This window comes from Mangifera indica, chromosome 6 (assembly GCF_011075055.1).
Source record: "Mangifera indica cultivar Alphonso chromosome 6, CATAS_Mindica_2.1, whole genome shotgun sequence".
Classification (NCBI taxonomy): Eukaryota; Viridiplantae; Streptophyta; class Magnoliopsida; order Sapindales; family Anacardiaceae; genus Mangifera; species Mangifera indica.
In genome coordinates this window covers 3,885,569-3,905,571 of record NC_058142.1, presented here as the reverse complement: position 1 = coordinate 3,905,571, position 20,003 = coordinate 3,885,569, and the positions used below count along the sequence as shown (strand labels likewise).

Below are 20,003 nucleotides of genomic sequence, written 5' to 3'. Positions count from 1 at the left end.
TTATGAAAATGAAAGTTCTTTTGTGATTACAGTTTTATCCAACAATATATTAACTTCCATCATAAACAAATAAGCCGATAATATAGATATAGCTCCATTTTATTTAAATTCAAATAATTTATTAAGGTCTTAAATTAAGAGAATTTTAAATTATTTTTTACTCCAAACAACTTGTATATAAACAAAATTGCTGAGCATGCTAAGACCACAGGTTATGTGGATTGTGTTGGGGCTTTGGGGTAAAGCTTATTGACTAGTTTGACATAATCCATTAAACAATATTAAATATTAATAAAAAAATTAAGAAAATGTTTAAAAAAATATTATTTGGCACCCATTAAGGCCCACGAAGGCATGATTCAGGGGACCTTGGACCATTCACTAACCCTTTAATTCTAGTAGGTCAACATAGTTAGGTGAAAGCCAACCAATTAGTTAGCCTAAGCCTAGCTCGTCCCTAGGTATGGTGGGCAAAGTTGGAGTCGACCAGATATGAGCTACTACCATCTCTAATTTAGGTATAAAAGGTTAATTTGGTATGATTTGTTTCTTTAAATTAGCCACGATAATGTTGAGGGTGGTTAGTGTAAAATGTTTCAATACTTATGCATGCAAGTGTATAATAGTTTCAAATTACGGATCCACCAAGATTTATGGGAAACCTATGGACAGATATCCCATTGATGATTGTAATTTTTATTATTTGTTTGAGTAGATCAATCTAATACAGGTTAATAATAAAATGTAATATGTTTTGGAGTGTTAATTAAACATAGAATGATTAATTATAGAGCAGTTTACTGGTTAGGATTAATGATTAAACAGTAAACTTTGATTAATCAAAATTGGATGATTAATTATTACTATAATTAATTTTCAGCAACACTGAAAATTGTAGCAAGATTTTGAAAGAAGTATATTCACCCCACTATAGTTTTGCCTTAGGCTATATGCCATAAGTTCTTAAGTTTCTATTGTGTTGTGCAACTCACTTTGTCAAAATCTCATGCAAAAAAAATATAAGTACAAATAAATCTATCTACTCTGTACAAACTGAAGTGGTTGTTTGTAATTAAGTGATATAATTATTTATTTTTTATTTCACTTCAAAATCATTAATTAATGTTATTGTGTAAATTTGTTTGTACAACTTATATATATCTATATATATATATATATTATTACTCTAAAAATATAATTTTCGAGTTGGTAGTCACACATCATTTAAGCTAATTATTTCTACATAAATAAATATTGATTAAGTTTGTGCTACAGTGATCCCAAATCTACTCAAAATTACTATGGAGAGTATTTGGATTCAGCATATGCATACAGCCAAGAAGATCACACCTCCAATAGAAGTCTAGATAATGCCATATTTTAAACAAACCAAGTCAAAAATCAAAATTGCAATCTCTATATATAGTTGGAATACATTATAAAGTTGAATAATATTATGTATACTCACTTTGAGTACACAAATAGGTACACACTTATGTATATTATTACATGATTGTGTATATATTTGTGAATTTAAAATAAGTACGCATAATTTTATTATATATAAATCAACATGATACCAACAGTATTCAGGACTAGATTCTAGGTTTCAGCAGAGTGTTCCACATTTGGTCAAAAGCTGAGTTCCCACGGTTTGAATGCAACACTACTTAGAGGAAGCCTTCAGAGATGAATGCAGTCCATGCATCCTACAAACACAAAATAAGTCATTGACACTGCTTTCACATTCTACAATTCGGAAAATTAACATGGCCAATCTTTTAAAATATAGTTTGATGTCATGTGTCAGAGGCAAATTTACCTGAAGGATGGCAAAGACCTTCTCTGCAACATATTTTTGTTGGGGTGTTGCTCCTCTTTGCTGTAGTTTGTCTGGGTGGAGACACAGCCTTGCTCTTTGATATGCCTTCTTCACATGTGAACTATCGATGAGGTGTGTTAGGGCAACAGCGTACCAACCACTGTTGGGCCATAGTATCTGAATATATATATATTTATAGGCCATTAACTTATGAAAGCTTATTTATTAATTTTGGGTTAATATTAGAACAGCAGTCAAAACTAAAGATTAAATGTCTTACATGATGCAGGGCTGAAAGCAGCAAACGGATATTGGTTTCCTTACCAGCTGCCCACAATCTTATTTCTTCTTCCAAAACCTCCATTTCAGTCTACAGTTTTTGCCAAAAACGAAATTATGTATTACACAATTTAGTTCCCTATATCTTTATACAGAAAATTTTAGTTCACAGTTGCCAATGATTGGAATTGTTCACAATCTAAAAGAAGGGGAAAAATACTCATCTGATCCCATATACCAGAACATGATAATATTGGCATTTTAAGTGCTGACATACGAAAATACAGAGGTTGGAGATGCATGTACGTAGAATAAACGTGTATTTTTTATCCTATATAGTCATACACATTGTAAAACCTAATTGTTGTATTTTTCATGCAGCCTTAATACTCGAACATTGACAAAGCATTCAAGAGCTTACATTTTTTTCTGACTGCTCTTTTCCTTCTTCAGTTGTCGAATTCTTCTGTTCGCCCTGTCATCAGTAGGAGGGATGTTTATTAATGGATTAGCCTGAATTGAAACTAACATGGTTAATTAAGCTTAATTTGTGGGGGTAATTTACCATGGAAGAAAGCTTACGCACGGTTCCATGTCCTTGAATTTCTCGATCTAACAATTCATTAGCCTTAGACCTTTCTGCATATATAACAACAAACTAAGAACAAGTGCAATATAATTAATTAGAAAATTGTTATTGGAAATTTGAAATAAAAGTAGAAGCATACCATTAGAAACTTGGTTGGGTTGTTGGTGAAACCTCTCCTTGGCCCAAGCAATGGCTTCATCAATGGAGACTGCTTCGCCAGCCCCATCTCTATAGTCAGGATTGATCTCGATCACATACGAACTCGCAACATCATCATCGATTACTTGTTCTTCTTGACAAAGTAGTGATGAGGCAGCAGGAGAAGAAGGGGAGTTTATCAGCTGTAAATCATCCAGACACACTTTTATGGTTGGAAATGAACTGCGTTCAAGACTAATAATGGTTTCTGGGGATGAAACACGTCCTGAAAATCCATAATAATAAGAGCTTCGGCAAAACTCATTGCTGTTTTCATTTTCCATCCCTTCACCTTCATCCTGTCTTGCCTCTGCCTCTGCCTCAACCTTATCATCTTCATCGTCTCCTGAGTTCCATCTACATGGAACGTTGATCGGCCTGGACCACCCAATTACCACAATTTTTCTTAACTATTCTCCAAATTAGTATAAGAAATTAAATATTAAACTTGTCCTGTACCTGAGCTTGGAAGCATAGGAAGACAATGCCACATCATCTCCGTCCGGTTGCTGGAGAGGACTCAGCTCCTCCGAGCTCAATACCGACGAGGAATTTGACTTGTACATGGACTTGGGCCGAGACCTCTCCCTTGATTTCCTTCCGTTGTAAGAGAAAACGTCGTCGTAGAAGCCTTCGTACCTGACTGGAATCCTGAAGCCCGGCAAGACTCGGCCCCTCATTTTCGGCGGAGAAAGCAACTCTGGAGAGGGATTCCGAAATATCTCAGTGTAGAAGGAAGAGGAGCTGGTAAAGTCAGCGGAGGATTTCCGAGAAAGAAGCGTCCGTGGTGGGCCACCGAAAACGTCGGAGAAATCTTCGGGACAGAGAGTCGTGGAAGTGAAAGAGTGACGTGTCGCCCCCTCAGCCATAGATTTTCTAGACGGTAATGATTGCATTGATGATCCCATTCGCATCCGCCACGATTCGTCCATAACTGTCTTCGCTCACTAAAACTAAATGCTCATTCAGTCAAACTGCATAACAGAAAGAAGATTAAATTCAGAAGAAACGATGTTATTGATTAAGAGAGTGGAGATGTGTGTATATATACACATATATATACACACACACACACACATATAAAACACAAGTTGGCACGGTGTTTGCTTAACTGGAAAGAAGGTTTGGATGGAGAATGGCGACCCCAGTGGGAGGAATTAATGTGTTTGATGTTTAGCTTTAATTTGGACGGCTACTTTTGGTTTTGTTATTGGGAAAATAATGTACTAATTTGCATGGTTTATATGTTGCCCTGCCTCAACAACAAATTCCTTGTTTTAATTATAGTAATCTAATTATATATTATATTATATATTAAAAAATATTTTTTTATATTATGTATTAAATATTATATCATATTATATTGTATAATATCATTTTAAAAAAAATAAAAAATTTTAATTGATATTCATTATTTTTTAAAATTTAAAATTTTTTATATATACTCTTACTACATCATTATTTTCTTTAAAAAGTATATCGATAATATATATTATATCGCATCATATGATATGTTTACTTATATTACATTAACTTATTATATGTGCATCGTGTGTTATTTATAACTATGATTTTAATACTCATAAAAGTTTAATTCTAAAGTATAATATTACTTTTAGAGAGCGTCTATTACATTATAATTAAGAGAGTATAAACATAAAATCAATTCATTAAATAAAAAATAAATGATGTATTAATTAATTCATAAATCACACTATTTTGTATACTAGTCCTTACATCTATACTTTATAAGAGTAACATTACTCAATTGTAAATTTAAATTTATATTAAATTATGTAAAATTTAAATAAATAGACATCACTAATTTGTTGGACAAAGGACTCTAATGCTCAAATTTGGTATATGCATAGGCAATTCAATAAAACTTAGGTACATAAAATGTATATACTAATATATGTTATAAAGTAAATAAATAATTTTAAATTTAAGATAAAATAAGTAATATTATATTACTTTGGGTAATCACAGAAAATAATAGAGAGAACAACTATTACTCAACCGAGATTTGTCCGTAAGGGTATTTTCTCCCAACACAATTAGGTTATGTCCGTTAGTAAAATCTATTTAATTTTATGATTGATTTGGACCAAAAAAAAAAAAAAAAAGGGGGTAAAAATACCCTTTTTATTATCTTTCCTAAAGTTGAATACAATTTGCTCTCTAAAACATTATTGATATATTTTTCACCCTAATTAATAAAAACGCCAAAACTTTATTGAAAAAACGACAAAACTTTCCCATCACCCTTGAACTACTTGAAAGGGAGGTCGTGCCAAAAGCAAATGCCCAAGAAATTAAAAAACAATATCCGACCTACGTCAAGTCTTACCATCAATACGAATTTGAGACTTTCTTCTCTCTTTGCTTGCTATGGTAAATCCTTTGTGAAATAGTTGTCAATAATTGTCATCAACAATTAAGTTGGAATTGCACCAACAAACCACCACCACCACCACCAAATTACCATCACCACCACCCTCAAAATCCCAACTTTAACCTTTCATCAACCAATTAAAGCAACAAACAACAATAAATCATACATAAATAGAAGACACAAATCAATTAATCAATTGAACGGATAAGAAGAAAAGAGAAAGACAAAAGGAGGAGTGGAAGCAAAGTGGAAAGATTGAATTTTCTAAATATAATTAATATTAACTATATAATATAATCTTGTAATAACTTTTAACTCGTTAAAACTAACGTTTGAATTAAATTAAAAGTGATAAAATTATATTTTCAAACTTAATAATAATAATAATAATGAATGAAGTTAATGAAAGATAATATAAGGAACTTTATAACCCATCTTAATATAATTAAATTTGTCTTTCTTCCATAATTTTTCTTAAAATTATATTGTCTTTAAATAATTAAGAATGTGATTTTTATTTTCAACGGTAAATATTTCTAATTCTTTGGTAAGTATCTAATTAAATATTTACTTTGGATAAGATTAATCATTAAATCAGTAATCAAGCCATGGAGTAAATCATTGTTTGGAAAATCGAATAAAAAAGGACGGGACAGTAGAATTAGGTGGCCAAAAAAAAAAAAAATTAACCCGACGGAGTAAGGCAAGTGAGGGTAAAGATGAGTGATTGGTGGGAATGGGACAAGACAATGCATGCCTTTAATCGATTTCGATAAATCATAACCGCACACTCACTAGCCTATTATTATCACATTAATATTATATATATACTTATTTTAAATATATAAATTAATACATATATATATTATTATATAATTAAATATCATTTTATTTTTAATTTAAAATTATTTAATTATTTAATAATACATATAAATATATACCCATTCATATATTAAAATTAAATTTACCTATTGTTATTATTGTTCATCACAACAATTAATGTGACAACCTCATACATAATTAAGCACCACTACATTCTTTTTATTTTGTCTCCCTTCTCTTGTCAATTAAAAATTATTTCTTTTCACTTATACCTATATAAAACTTGTATTTTATATCAATAATTAAAAATCTTATATAATTTCTCATTTTATATGGTGTTACCTCATTATTAAAGTCACATAAAATGATACAACGTTATGATGGAATATATAATATTATTTTTTCTATAACACTTAAAATAAAGATCTCAAAAATATATTGTATTTTTAATATAATTCAGCAAAAAGTTATAAAGAACTTCCCATAAAATAATAATAATAATAATTCCCTTGATGCTTTCCAATAGAATAATCATGTATGTTCAATTTGAATACAAAGATGAATATATTATTTAATATATATTATTAAATAATTAGATGAGTTTGAATTTGAATAAAATAATATCTAATTATATGATAATACATTATTTATATATTTAAAAGTATATATATGTAATATTATTTTTAATCATTCCTGTTACGGTGTTAAAGATGAAGCATGAAACAAATAAGTAAATCCATTCATAAGAAACAAGCAGTAGTATGACAATAGCTCAATGCATGGACCTGATACAGAATATCTCCACAAACATGTGAATTCAATGCATATATCAAGCAAAATTGATAAATTATCATGTGTCATTGTAAGGAGACTGTCCAATCTCTAGAGTGTTCAAAGGAAGGAAAATGTCCTTGGGAATCCAATGCCAACGAGCACCCAACAAATTTGAAGTAGCTTTCCATTATTATTAGATGCACTCTTTCTTGACAGCATTTCACCCATTAATGCATGTAGATTTTTTATTTATTTTTTAAATAAATAGGGGTTATAAAGAAAGGTAGACCCAATACCGAATATATAATATCAATACAAATATATATACTTATTTTAAATATATAAATAAATATATTATTAAATAGTTAATAATTTTGAATTAAAAATTAAATAATATTCAATCACATAATAATACATTAAATTTATATTATTTATGTACTAAAAATAAATATGTATAACGATGCTCTTGATAATATTATGTTGAATATATAATATTATACCTAAGTAGAATTTAAAGTGATATTATGATTTAAAATTATTAAAGGAATTTACTTTTCTCGACTATGTAATATTAAGTCATACTCAACACTTTTTCTTTTTTTCAAAAATTAATTAAGTTAATGAAAAACCTTTCTTTAGGAATATATCTTTATACAGAATATGACTTAAAAACGTATAAACTATACTTAACCAATTTTGCAAACTTAACGTAAAACGATTTTTTAACCTTTTTATGACACAAATAAACATCACCCTTATCGTGTAGGATCGTTCTTACTAACATCCCATTGTTAATTACTAATTAAATAGATACAAGAAAAGATCAAAATGCAGTAAAAACTTAATTGGGAGTGATACAATTAATGATAGTTGCGTGATGAATGAACAATACTAAGAGGTCGGCCATGGAGCAGACAAGTTCCATTTTCATATTATATCATATTGCCTATCACTTAAGCCATCTCTAAATTGCAAATTAATTTCGTTCATGCGCCCCACTTCTTATTCTCTTAATTATTATTTTTCAGAGAAATGGGCATGGCTTTATATCTCCACTGAGTTGACAACAAAGCAGACACATGTATGTTATCATAAAGATGGACCTGAATCCCTTGAAAGGAAAGCAACTTCACCTCATTCCCCATCTTCGCAGAAACTGTCAATGAAGTGACATTCCTAAAGTTCAGCTGGTAAAAATACTAACACACTGGTATATTTTTATACTTGCATCTTTTAAGATTTGAGATATCAGATACGTTCATTTTGTTTTATATTATAAGCTACAGACACTGCACTCTTATGATATAACTTGTGTTAATGTAAGTTGGCTTACTTTCTTAACAATAAAAAGGTATTGATAGAATGTATCATCTGTGCTTGAAAACTAGGGCTAAGGGTTCGGCCTCATAGCATTAATATCTATCATGTAATAATTCCTGTCTAGCATCTTTGCACCTCAGGCATCCGAGGGACTTTTAGCACCTTCTTTATTGATTATGTCTTTCTATCTGTGCCTACTATCTATGGTATAAAAAGAATAATCAAATGTTCTATCAACACTGTAGGCATCATCGAGAAATTATTTTTGATATTTGTAATAATTGTTGTCTTGGAACCGAGATATGAGATTTTACTTCAGATTTGAGTTATTTAGCAAATTCCAAGTTAGTCTTTGTATTGAGTCTATGTGCTCTTTTTTATTCTATTGTGACTTTTCCTAAGTTTGTTTTTAGGAGTCTGTGTATTCATTTTGTATATTTTACGAGTTTTTTATGATTTTGTTTGGGTATATCACTCGTATTTTGTATTTTATATATATATATTTTTTTAAATTCTTAATTTATTAAAAAGAAAAAATCTATCATTTAATAAGATTAAAGTGTTTGTATCACATGGTATCATGAAAAAACTATAGAAGAAACCGAAAGAATAAACTTATGCAGGTAAACAAATTTTGTTAATTTATTTATATAAATTGAGATAGCAGTTTGTAATTTGGTGATGTGATTATTTATTTATTTTTAAATTAAAATTATTCAATCAGATATTATCATATCTAATTTTACGAATAAATTTATATATTTTATTCACACATATAATATTACTTAAACTTAAAATATCCCCTAAGACAATCTGTCAAAAGAACAAAATTAAAGTTTCGGGTCCCAAGCATATTCTTGTGGTCTGAAGTAACAACGTATTGTCAGTTCACTTTGTATCCCACACCATAATTATTTCCAGACACAGCAGCACCATGAAAGAATCATCAAATATTCTTCAAGTATGTCCAACAGCAAGCATAAAATTTAAGCAACATCAGCCTCTGCACTGAAAAATGCCCCGTCTTAACTTTCGAGAAAATATCTAAGTATTTCCTTTCATAATCGTTGCTATTACATTATCTTGATTGGATGTATTTAAATTAATAAAAATAATATTCAATTATATAATAATATATATCATTAATATTGAAATTAATATTCGGTATAACTTTATAAATATATATATTCATTTTTTATTTAACTTTATTTTAAGTCATAAGGAGTCCCAAGAGGTTCAGATTCATAATATCCAAATTTCTTTAATATCTTTTCAATGGAACTTCGTTTATCCAAAGAAATCCCTTCAAAAGTTATAGTTGTTTTTGTTCTTAGTATAACAATAGCTTCACCTAGATATGTTATATCAAAACTCTTTGGTAGTTGTGATTTAACAAATTTTACTACACAGATCTCCTTTTCTCCGAAAAAAGGGAGGAGAAGGATATTTTTCCATGGATATCTCTTGAATTTGATTAGTCCCTTCATTTTGAAAGTTGTTTCTATTTCTCTATCTGTTACCTCTGCACTTTCTCCCCTTTTATTGCCTTCCAAAGGTTTCTTTCACTTTCAATTTCTTAGTAAAAATGGGTGATGATATTCTATCTCTGATCAAATTCATTTATCATAAAATCATAGTTTAATATTGTTGAACTCTTGTGTGCTTTGAAGTGACAAAATTAAGTAAAATGACTTAAGTGTAATAATAATTATTTAAGACAAGATTTACATCATGACCAATTTGTTAGAATATGAGAGTGCAAAGTTTGTGTAAAAAGTGTCTATAACACCAGCCTGTTCCACCAAAGAGGAATGGTCATTCCTTTGCTAAGTTTGCTCTCGTTCAAGGAATGACTTCATTCAAATGGTCATTCATGATACTACCCGAAGAAAAAAATTTGAAGTATTGAATGTTGGACGCTCACTCAAGAATAAAGTTGTTGATGACCAAGAAAATTACTTGTCCTATAGGAGTTGAGGTATGAAATTAGAACCCTAATTTTCTTGGGTTTAAAAGAATTCAAGTTTTTGTTTATTTTTTATTAATCAGTAGGTAAGAGATGAAATTTAAGCCAAATTAAGGAGGTTTTGTTGTAGAATTGAAGGAATTCCATAAAGAGGTAAGTAGATTCTCCCCAAAAGATGTTGAACTAGCATCTATGAATAAGTCGCATGATGGGATTATTAAAACCATAAGAGTGGGGATGCAACATGATCTGTTAGCCAAACAACTTGTCAAGCTAATGGATAAGAGCAAGACCAAACAATTTTAGGTTGACAATAGTCTTATTTACACCAAGGGCTAACAAGTTTATGTTATGAGATATGAGAGCTTTCATCACATAATGGGTAGATCATTTGAGGTAAAGACGCACAAGAGTTTGCTAGAGTTATCCAATTATTGGCCACAATTGTGAGATGATGTAAAGCAATTCGTGAGGACTTTTCTCATGTGTCAACAAGACAAGTCAAAAAAGGAACATTCACAAGGATTGCTAGAGCCATTGCTAAAACTAACCTTAGGTGAATATTTGGAATGAACTTCATCACTACATTGCCGATTTCAAAAAGGTGTGGTTTGATCATTTTGGTAGTCAACCAATATTGCAAGTATAGTACCTTTATATTTGCACCAAAGTTATGTACTATTGAAGACACACCTTGGTTATTTTTCAAGCATATAATGAAGAATTGAAAATTATTTCAGTTCATCATTAATGACTAAGACTCACGATTCATATGAAAGTTTTGGCCAAAGCTATTTAAACTCAAGGAATTCATGTTACATTTCTTCGTCAATTTTCTTTCGTAGATATTTGGATAGATTGAGAGGGTGAATGCACTTTTAAAATTGAATTTGAGGCATTTTGTGGGCATCAACTAGTAAGATTGGGTAAGATGTATAAACTTATGTACAACTAACAATGAAGCGAGGCCACTAATCAGAGTCCATTCAAGAGAGCATGAGCACGCATACACACAAATTCTTATATTTTAAAATGCTTAATCAATTTTAAGGATTATTTTACATTTTCCCACTAAAGTTTAGGAAATCACATTTCTGACACATTGAATTGAAAACTATAAATTTTCACCAAAACACAACTACATTAACTAAAAAGTATCCTAACGCAATGTTCGACAACTAAATTATCATACTATATCTAACTATTTCGCTTTTAAAATTATTATATAACTCAAAAGAGTCATTGACAATCTGATCGAATTTAATAGGTGGAATAACACCAAAAAGTATAATTTTGTCATATTAGTCCAACCAAAGTGTGATTTTGTTGGATCTAATAAGATCACACTATTTTGTTATAATTTCATCTATCGTTTGATGTGATTTAACAGTTGAAATCAAAATTAATGTTCAATTTTACTAGATTGCACCCTGCTTATTGTGAATTTAGTTAGATGACACATTTTCTAGTATGATTACACTAGATTATAACCGAAAAGATGTGATTGTGTTGAAATCGCACCTTGAAAGGTGTGATCTAATCGTTGGTGTTAAAATCACACTAATCAAGTGTGATTTGACTACATTCACATATTTTTTCATTCAATCTGATGATCTAACAATAAAAATTTTTGAAAAATTTAGGAAGGGAAATGACCCTTTGCCCTTCTACTGTATTTTTTTTTTAACGGAATTGAGTTGGTGGTATTTTATAGCTTTTAAATTTAAAGGGTGAAGCTTGATTTTCACAAACGTTTGGTAAAAAATAACATTTTACTCTTTTAAAAATTATTCATCAAACACTTCGATTATTTGAGCTTAAAAAGGTAATACCAATTGGACTAAAATGATTTTCTTTTGGCCAAATAATATTCTCTTCTAAGGTTTGATGGAATGACAATGTCCAACCTTCTTAAATTTTTTATAAAATGGTTGAAAGACAAAAAAAAAAAACCTTCAAATTAAATAATATTCTACCCTCAAAATTTTATTAATAATTTTTATATCCTAATTAATATTAATTTAATTAAAAATAATAAAATTTTAATAATATAAATAAACGTGTAAATGACGTATAATAATATGTTTGTGATATCAATTGTAATTTAAAAAAATGTTAAGAATGTTAAAAAATTTTCATGGGACTTTTAAATTCAGAAAATTTGGGAGTATTTTTAATCTTCTTAAAATTTTAATATGTTTCTTGATAGTTTTAAAATCGATGGTTACATCTCAAATAATTGAATAAAACACAACAAATTAGATATGTAAATATTAGATTACAAATATAATTATAGTTTTTAAAATATATAGGGTGAATATGATTTTTTTAAATAAGATAGGAAAAATATTTATATGCCCTTAATAAGTTTTTTTAAAATAATATTTACACCACATAATATTATTCACAACTTAGTCCAACATGTTATTGTGATATTTAAACCTTCGGGCCAAAATATGTTTAATTACACCGCTATCATAATAATTGGATAAAATAACATAGGTATTTTATGACTTTTAAGACTAATAGACGAGTTTGACATAGAGGTGAAAAATTAGATTTTTTCAAACTTGAAGGTAGAACTTCGACATTCTATCAAAACTTGGGTGGACTGCAGTCATTTGACATTTTCTTTTTCCAAATCTAACGCTAAAAAGTTAATCCATCCAAGAAAACTTGCATGAGTTACGGGCTAGATTTGAGCAAATTTTGTATTTCCACCTAATGTGTGGTCTGAAAACATTTTTCCACCTCTAAATGGCATAAATAACCCATTCAAAATCAAACTCATGTAAAAATAAAGTAACCGTCTAAAGGTAAAATAATAATATTATTATTTATTAATTTTAAAACAAAATAAAAAAATAATTTTTTTAGACCTAAATATTTTTAATATAATAATAAAATGATTATACACTATTCGATTATTATAGTTTAAACATTTGAAAACCATTCATTTATTGAATTATAGTTTTTTAATGCATAATATAAATATATAAAATAAATATATACAATATACATTTAAAGAAAACGAAAAAATAAATATAAAAAAACAGGTTATAAACCTAATTATTTATTGAAAAATTTTCTCAAATATAATTGTGTGTATATATATATTAATAAAAAAATATGGTTTACAGTTTAGTTTAAAAATTGTCCAAACTATAACCTAAATTAAAAAAAAAATTTAGAAAATTTTTAACTTAAAATTAAATCATTTTATGAATCAAACTAAATCAAATTATAATTTTTAAATAATTTAGTTCGAGTTTACGAATTAAACTAAAGTTTTCTTACCCCAGATTTTAGGTCAATCTTAAGAGGGAATATGTAAATTACTCAATAGATTTTGTTGAGAGTCCACCTACACCGAATATGATCATTAAATAGAGATTCCTGACTGGATGCCAAAAGGAGAGGAAAAAAGAACCGTGGCTCACAAGCATTCATCGGTGGCTTTATGAATGTTAGAGTTTTCCTGCCTATAAGTACTAATTTCTACTCTGCTACATTCACCCTCACTCGTGAATTGTGAATGGAGAAAGTGATGCAGAATGAAATCGAAAACGGGGTCGTATCGACTGGATCGTCTCTGATATTTCTGGGTACGGGTTGTTCCAGCGCTCTCCCAAACTCAATGTGCCTTATTCAGCCAACAGATCCTCCTTGCAACGTCTGCTCCCAGGCGTTGTCTCTCCCGCCTCATCTTAATCCTAATTACAGGTATGCTTTTCTCTTTAATTTTTCAGATCATTCTTCGTTTACTTCAGTTGGTTGAATCGAATTCGAATGTTGATTCAGGTGTAACACTTCTCTTCTGATTGATTACTGTGAGAATGAGAGAGATGATAAACATAGCTACATTTTAATTGATGTTGGCAAGACCTTCAGGGAGCAAGTTCTTCGCTGGTTTACCTTCCATAAGATTCCACGAGTTGATTCTGTCAGTTTTCATTTCTTCTCTATTTATGTTTTCTTGCTTTTAGGGTTTGCTAACACTGACAAAAACTTAATTTTTGTAGTTACAGGATTAGAAATTAACAAATTCAACCCTACAGCGCACTTAATTAACAACTTTGAGCATTAAAATAAACATTGTTATTTGTTTGTGTGATAATCACATTACATTGATGTTCATTTCTCAGTTTGGTTTATGTGGAATGCAGATTATTTTGACTCATGAACATGCTGATGCAGTTCTTGGTCTGGATGATATTCGTGGTGTGCAGCCTTATAGTGCCACGAATGATATTGACCCTACACCTGTTTATTTAACTCAATTTGCAATGGAGAGGTACTCGTTCTGTATTCAGCCCTAGGATGTTATGCTCTATAATCATCATACTTTTGTACAGACTTCAGTTTTCCCTTGCCCTGCTATACTCTTGCTTTTGTTCTTCCGATGTGTTTTTTTGGCACTTATTAAGTTTGGTACAGCAAGTATATTTTCACCCTCTTTTGACTACAAGTAACCTAATTGGGTCTTTTTAACTGACACGTCAAAAGACTAAATTCTCTTAATTGCTTTTGTCTTATTATATATTTTCAGTTGCTTGTGAATTTTTTTAAAAACTCTCCTCAAGAATTTTTTTTTTTTTAAAAAGAAGGTATTTTGACTCATCTATTAATAGTATGAGCATTGTAGTTATATTCAGAGAAGAATGACATCCTGCCTTAACTTTATTGTTCATACTGTGATATTGACAAACGTAATAGTACCAGACTGAAATTTTGGTTGCAAGTTGTGATGTTTTGGTGTCAGATAACCATGTTTTGGTGACCGTATAAGATAGTTACATCTATTAGTAACTAAAAAGTTTTTTTTTTTCAAATGAAAATATTGTGACTTGTAACCAAAAAATAAATTCTTCTTTCTTGAACATCAGCCAGTAATGGTACTGGGCCTGGTACCATAGCAAAGCCCCATATTTTTACTGGAACTTATATGTTGTATTTGTCAGCTGCAGGGAATGTTCAGATATGATTATGCTGTCTAATACAATAGTTACATCTATGAGTAACTAAAAACGTTTTTCTGTTATGAAAAATTTTGTGACTTGTAAATGGGACATAAATTCTTGTTTCTTGAATATCAGCCCGGTAAAATGTTATTGGCCTAGTACCATAGCAAAGCCCTGTACTATGTACTGCAACTTGTATTTTGTATTTGTCAGCTTCAGCGAATGTTCAAATATGCTTATGTGGTCTAATATTTAGCATTTTTAGCTAACGTTTTACTATTAACTTTACCATCGCTTGTAAGTACTTATTATTTGAGTTGGTTTGACCTTTGGAACAGTGTATCGGTGAAATTTCCATATTTGATTAGGAAGAAACTGAAAGAAGGCCAAGAAATTAGACGGGTGGCACAAGTTGACTGGAAGATAATTGAGGAACAATGTGATAAGCCTTTTGTTGCTTCAGGCCTAAAACTTATTCCCCTTCCAGTTATGTGCTCTAAGTTCCTGTTGTTCATGGTAATTATCCTCTCCTGTTCATTTGTGTCTTTTCTCTCATTGTTTATGTTCTGAATATAGGTAATGCATGGAGAAGATTATGTCTCATTGGGCTTTCTCTTTGGTGAAAAATGTAGAGTTGCTTATATATCTGATGTTTCCCGCATTCCTTCAAGCACAGAATATGGTGAGTATTGATTTAGTTCCTTTTGCTTGTGTGCTAATATGTTTTGATTGAAGTTGTTTGTGTAGATTGTGAGTCTCATGCTTGTGGCAGTGACAATGGGCACAGTGATGGAGCCACATAAGTTCTTGGTGTTTTAAAAGAGGTTATATGTAATTTTATAAATATTTTAAAATGTTGCCCCCCTCCGTTATTATTTCATAAATTGCTCATGCCCTCAATTTTGTTCCAATCCCATTTATTCTGTGCATATAAATTACAAAAGGTCCAAGAAAGTCTTATTCCTAACAGTCTGCCATTCTGGGTCTAATTGTATGCTTTGCGGGATTTGGTTTTTTTATATTTAATGAAGTTCAGTAGACATTTACATCCATTATGTTTCCATGCTCATTTCAAATTCTTATGAGGACTCCACATATTGTTTGCATATGAAAGATTAGTACATGTGTAATAAATTCTGAATTGCCTTAAAGTTGAATTTCCATTTTTTCTATCTTCCTTGAAGTTCCTGAATTTCGGGCTTTGCCTAAATTCTGGACATTACTTTTTCCTTAACCCCTTTAATATGATTGGGCCAAAGTTCTCAGGAACAGTGATTAGTACGTTTGTATTATTTAATTTGTCGTTGTGGCTGATGCACCCTTTTTTTTATTATTATTATTTTTGCGTGTTTGGGTATGAGTTCCACCTTGTCTATTAAGGAGTTGTTACATTCTTAATACAGGTTTTCTCTGTACAAATTGCCTGCATTATTACAATATAAATCAGTTTTTTTGGCTACCTTCTAAGATTTAAAAGAGTGCATCACATATCTTAAAAGCTTGAACTTTAATTTGCAACACATATTCTATGTTACAAAAGAAAATTAAATGAGAAGCTTTTTCTGTTCTTTCAATAAGAAAAGTATGTTTTTGCAGTAATTTCGAAATCTGGTGCGGGGCAATTGGATCTTCTTATCTTGGATACATTGTATAAGGTCAGTCATTAAGTTTACAATTCTTCTGATGCTATTTTGACTACCTTCTAAGGATATCTTTTGTTTTTCCTTTTTTCTTTTTTTTGTGAAAATTTTGATTCTTGTGGAGGTTAGCATATTGCATCTTTTGGGCAAAAAATCACCTGTTGTTTGCTAGTGATATTAAATAAATGATACTGTAAATACTGCTGCTTGGATATAATTTTCCTTCTGAAATAATTGGAGCCTCAGAACCTCAAATCTTTTATTTATTTATTTGGTTGACCATCATGGTAGTTCCAAGGGTTTTAATAAAACTGAAGTACAGATTTATGTTATTCTTGCAAACAATGTGTATCTGTTTCTAAACCATTTTGGTATATATAATTGAGTTGTCCTAAGAAGTATCTCAAAGGTACTTGTCTAGAAACCTGAAGCGGTAAGTTAACATTTATCATTTACGTGTAAGAGAATTGTTTTGATAAATATCTTGAACTTCTTCAAGTGGTAAAATTTAAATCAATTTATCATTTTAAGTTTCTTACCATTTTAGACCATATGCTGACATTAGCCTCATATATTTGTCTTTCCATAAGAAGAGAAAGGCTAGGAACATCACCTTTCTCTTACAAGAGACATTTAGTAGCAAGTTGGTGAATACTTTTCCATTGTCTTTATATATTAGTCAAAAGTAGAATGAGAGACTAAAAAAGTTAGTATACTGCCCCGGCTGCTTCTTCCATAAATGATTCTTGCTTCAAGTTATTGCAATTTTGACAATCAAATAATTTTCCCATTTTGTTTCCATTTTTCTCTCTTTCCAGAAAGGATCCCACAATACTCACTTCTGCCTTCCACAGGTTTGGTTACTTAATGCAGAAACTCTTATGTAAACTCATTGACTGTTGAATGTTGCTTGTGACATTGACTAGTATTTTGGCAGACTCTTGAAGCTGTGAAAAGGTTATGTCCTAAGCGGGCTCTGTTAGTTGGAATGACTCATGAGTTTGATCACCACAAGGACAATGAGTTTCTTGCAGAATGGTCTAGAAGGTAGATGTTCACTGTTACTTAAAATTTGGAACAATCTCTCTCCATACTTGCGGAAAGATCTTGTAAAAGAAACCGATACTATAAGTTTTCTCTTTGATCCTATGTAGGGAAGGAATCCCAGTTCAGCTTGCACACGATGGTCTGAGAATCCCAATAGATCTATGATGAGGTTAGACAATTACTTAAAACTTATATCTAGTTCATATTTGGAAAGAGAATGCCATACAGACCCGTTATGTTATTTGTCTATCTGAAGATAGAATCACTTTTCTTGATGAATTCATTGACCAACTCTTGGTGTGTTATGTTGTATGCATATAAAGCATTGCATTTTAGGCATTTAATAAATATACCCATGGTTCTTAGATAGATCAATTAGAGTTTAAATATAAGCTAGATCTGGAAACATTCTTAGATCAAATTAAAATTAAGAGGAGTGAATCATAACATGCACATTTTGTTTATTGTTATGAGAATCGCAGTTATGCATAATCAATATGAATCTGAAAGTAACATATAAGCATTGATTATTTAGTATTAGAAATTTGACTGAGTTTTTTTCCCCATTTTTGTATAAACAGGTCAATATGAAGTAAAGGGCAGAAGAATACCATTTTCACCCCACTTGATGGAAAGAGTCATAATTTTTAGTGTCAGCATTCAATTATTTTAGGTTATATTGACTATCAATTTTTCAGGGGAAAGTAAAAATTTATCATTATTATTGATAGACATTTTTACAATTTAAAATATTTGGATGAAAGAGATTAAAATATGAAAATGTTATGTATTATAGATAATAGTATCTCATCTTAACTCACAAGAATTGTCCAATTGAAGTGGCTTGGGTCCACCGGTCCTGGAAAAAGAGAAGAGAATTTACTCTTACTTAGTGTTTATATTGGAATGCATTTGAGTCATGTATTGTGAAAAAGGCTTGCGAGAAGATATGATGTAACCCTTGGACGGCAGTGAACCCGAAAGTACAAATGGTGACATGGTATGAAAGGCTTTGTAGATTAGTATGTGTCATAACACACTGGGCTTTCGTAGAGCAGTGCGTTCTATCATTTGACAGGCTTTGTAACATGTGGCATTGTGTTATGGATTTTGTAAAATGTAAAGCCATGGGAAATCAAATTTCTAAAAAACCCAAAAATATTTTAGCGACGGAGTAGCATTTATTTTCAAATCTGATTCTTCGAATTTCAATGATGAAAAATAATTCTTTAACGATATTATAAATCACTTCCAATAATTTCAGTGAAAAAAGCAACAAATCTACATGTGGTTACAAATAATAACAAATTAAAAAATTTATAAACAACAAGAAGAATTTCAAAGAAAACGAATTTGTATCATTTTTATGTTACAAACAGGTGGTATTATCATTAGTCAGTTTATTAAACCATAATGTACAATTTTATAGCCTTAGCTTGAGGTATAAATGTATCCATAGTCAGACCAAAATGGGGATTTCCGGACTTTGCAGACCCATAATAGTATTTTTTTTAATAATAAAATTATGTGTATATAATTTAAAATATAAATAATATATTATTATATGATTTAATAATTTTAAATAAAAAAATATTTTTAATGATTTATTTACCAGTATATATTTATTTATGATATTGCTCATATTTTAAAGCACCATGGTACAGAGAAAGGGCATAAAAAATGGAGCCCCAGAAAGTAAGAAAAAAGCAAGAGCCCATCAAGTTTTATATGAACCACAACCTAATTTCAGGTTCAACTTTCTCTGTCCTCTCCAGCACCAATAATAATTTAAAATAGCCTAAAATACTTATTCCCATATATCCTCAACTTCTATCAACTAATTTTTAAAATTCAGATGTCCATCAATTTATTAAATTTAATTTTAATTTTAAAAAATTAGTGGGTGAAAAATGGAGATATACTAAACCTTGGCTTGGGAAAAGTCTTTCTTTTGGCCTTTAAAAGAAAAGGCGGGACTGGCATTTGATGATGGTATCATTTTGAAAAGTGACCCTCCCTAAATTCTTCCAAAACAGTGTTGACCATGACCATAATGTTTGAAACTTTGAACTTTGAACATGATGACAACTTTAACATCACAAACTTGGTCATACTCTAGTGTCCCACATGTAAGAAAGCTAAGACAATTGGGACTCTAATAAATTTGGTTGGTGAAGTTCCTTATCATTA

At 30.2% G+C, this 20,003-nt stretch overlaps 2 protein-coding genes across 3 annotated transcripts; one reads left to right on the top strand and one right to left on the bottom strand.

Annotated features, from left to right (window-relative positions):
• Positions 1-1,394: 1,394 nt before the first annotated feature.
• LOC123218815 lies at positions 1,395-4,112 on the bottom strand. 2 transcript variants are annotated; one of them, XM_044640461.1, is made up of 8 exons: positions 4,001-4,112; positions 3,348-3,862; positions 2,830-3,266; positions 2,667-2,740; positions 2,523-2,576; positions 2,103-2,192; positions 1,823-1,999; positions 1,395-1,709 (listed from the first exon to the last, which is right to left on the bottom strand). In XM_044640461.1, exons 2-8 carry the CDS (start codon positions 3,818-3,820, stop codon positions 1,671-1,673), a joined length of 1,344 nt encoding a protein of 447 aa, XP_044496396.1. In that variant the 5' UTR covers positions 3,821-3,862; positions 4,001-4,112; the 3' UTR covers positions 1,395-1,670. The 2 variants fall into 2 exon arrangements, with proteins under 2 accessions (XP_044496396.1, XP_044496395.1); XM_044640460.1 differs by lacking the exon at positions 4,001-4,112 and having other exon boundaries at positions 3,348-3,963.
• Positions 4,113-13,562: 9,450 nt separating this feature from the next.
• Positions 13,563-18,983, top strand: LOC123218029 (putative hydrolase C777.06c). Its single transcript, XM_044639200.1, has 10 exons — positions 13,563-13,888; positions 13,967-14,108; positions 14,332-14,459; positions 15,465-15,612; positions 15,703-15,808; positions 16,723-16,781; positions 17,585-17,620; positions 17,704-17,813; positions 17,921-17,982; positions 18,395-18,983. Exons 1-9 carry the CDS (start codon positions 13,701-13,703, stop codon positions 17,976-17,978), a joined length of 975 nt encoding a protein of 324 aa, XP_044495135.1. The 5' UTR covers positions 13,563-13,700; the 3' UTR covers positions 17,979-17,982; positions 18,395-18,983.
• Positions 18,984-20,003: the final 1,020 nt, after the last annotated feature.

What these genes read in the sequence shown, in the direction of transcription:
- LOC123218815 (XM_044640461.1), bottom strand. Translation starts at nt 3,820, where the DNA reads ATGGACGAATCGTGGCGGATGCGAATGGGATCATCAATGCAATCATTA. An exon ending in TCCTATGCTTCCAAGCTCAG is followed by an intron (nt 3,267 to 3,347) that starts GTACAGGACAAG and finishes TGGGTGGTCCAG; the next exon opens with GCCGATCAACGTTCCATGTA. An exon ending in ACCCAACCAAGTTTCTAATG is followed by an intron (nt 2,741 to 2,829) that starts GTATGCTTCTAC and finishes TTATATATGCAG; the next exon opens with AAAGGTCTAAGGCTAATGAA.
- LOC123218029 (XM_044639200.1), top strand. Translation starts at nt 13,701, where the DNA reads ATGGAGAAAGTGATGCAGAATGAAATCGAAAACGGGGTCGTATCGACT. An exon ending in AGATTCCACGAGTTGATTCT is followed by an intron (nt 14,109 to 14,331) that starts GTCAGTTTTCAT and finishes TGTGGAATGCAG; the next exon opens with ATTATTTTGACTCATGAACA. An exon ending in ACTCAATTTGCAATGGAGAG is followed by an intron (nt 14,460 to 15,464) that starts GTACTCGTTCTG and finishes CCTTTGGAACAG; the next exon opens with TGTATCGGTGAAATTTCCAT.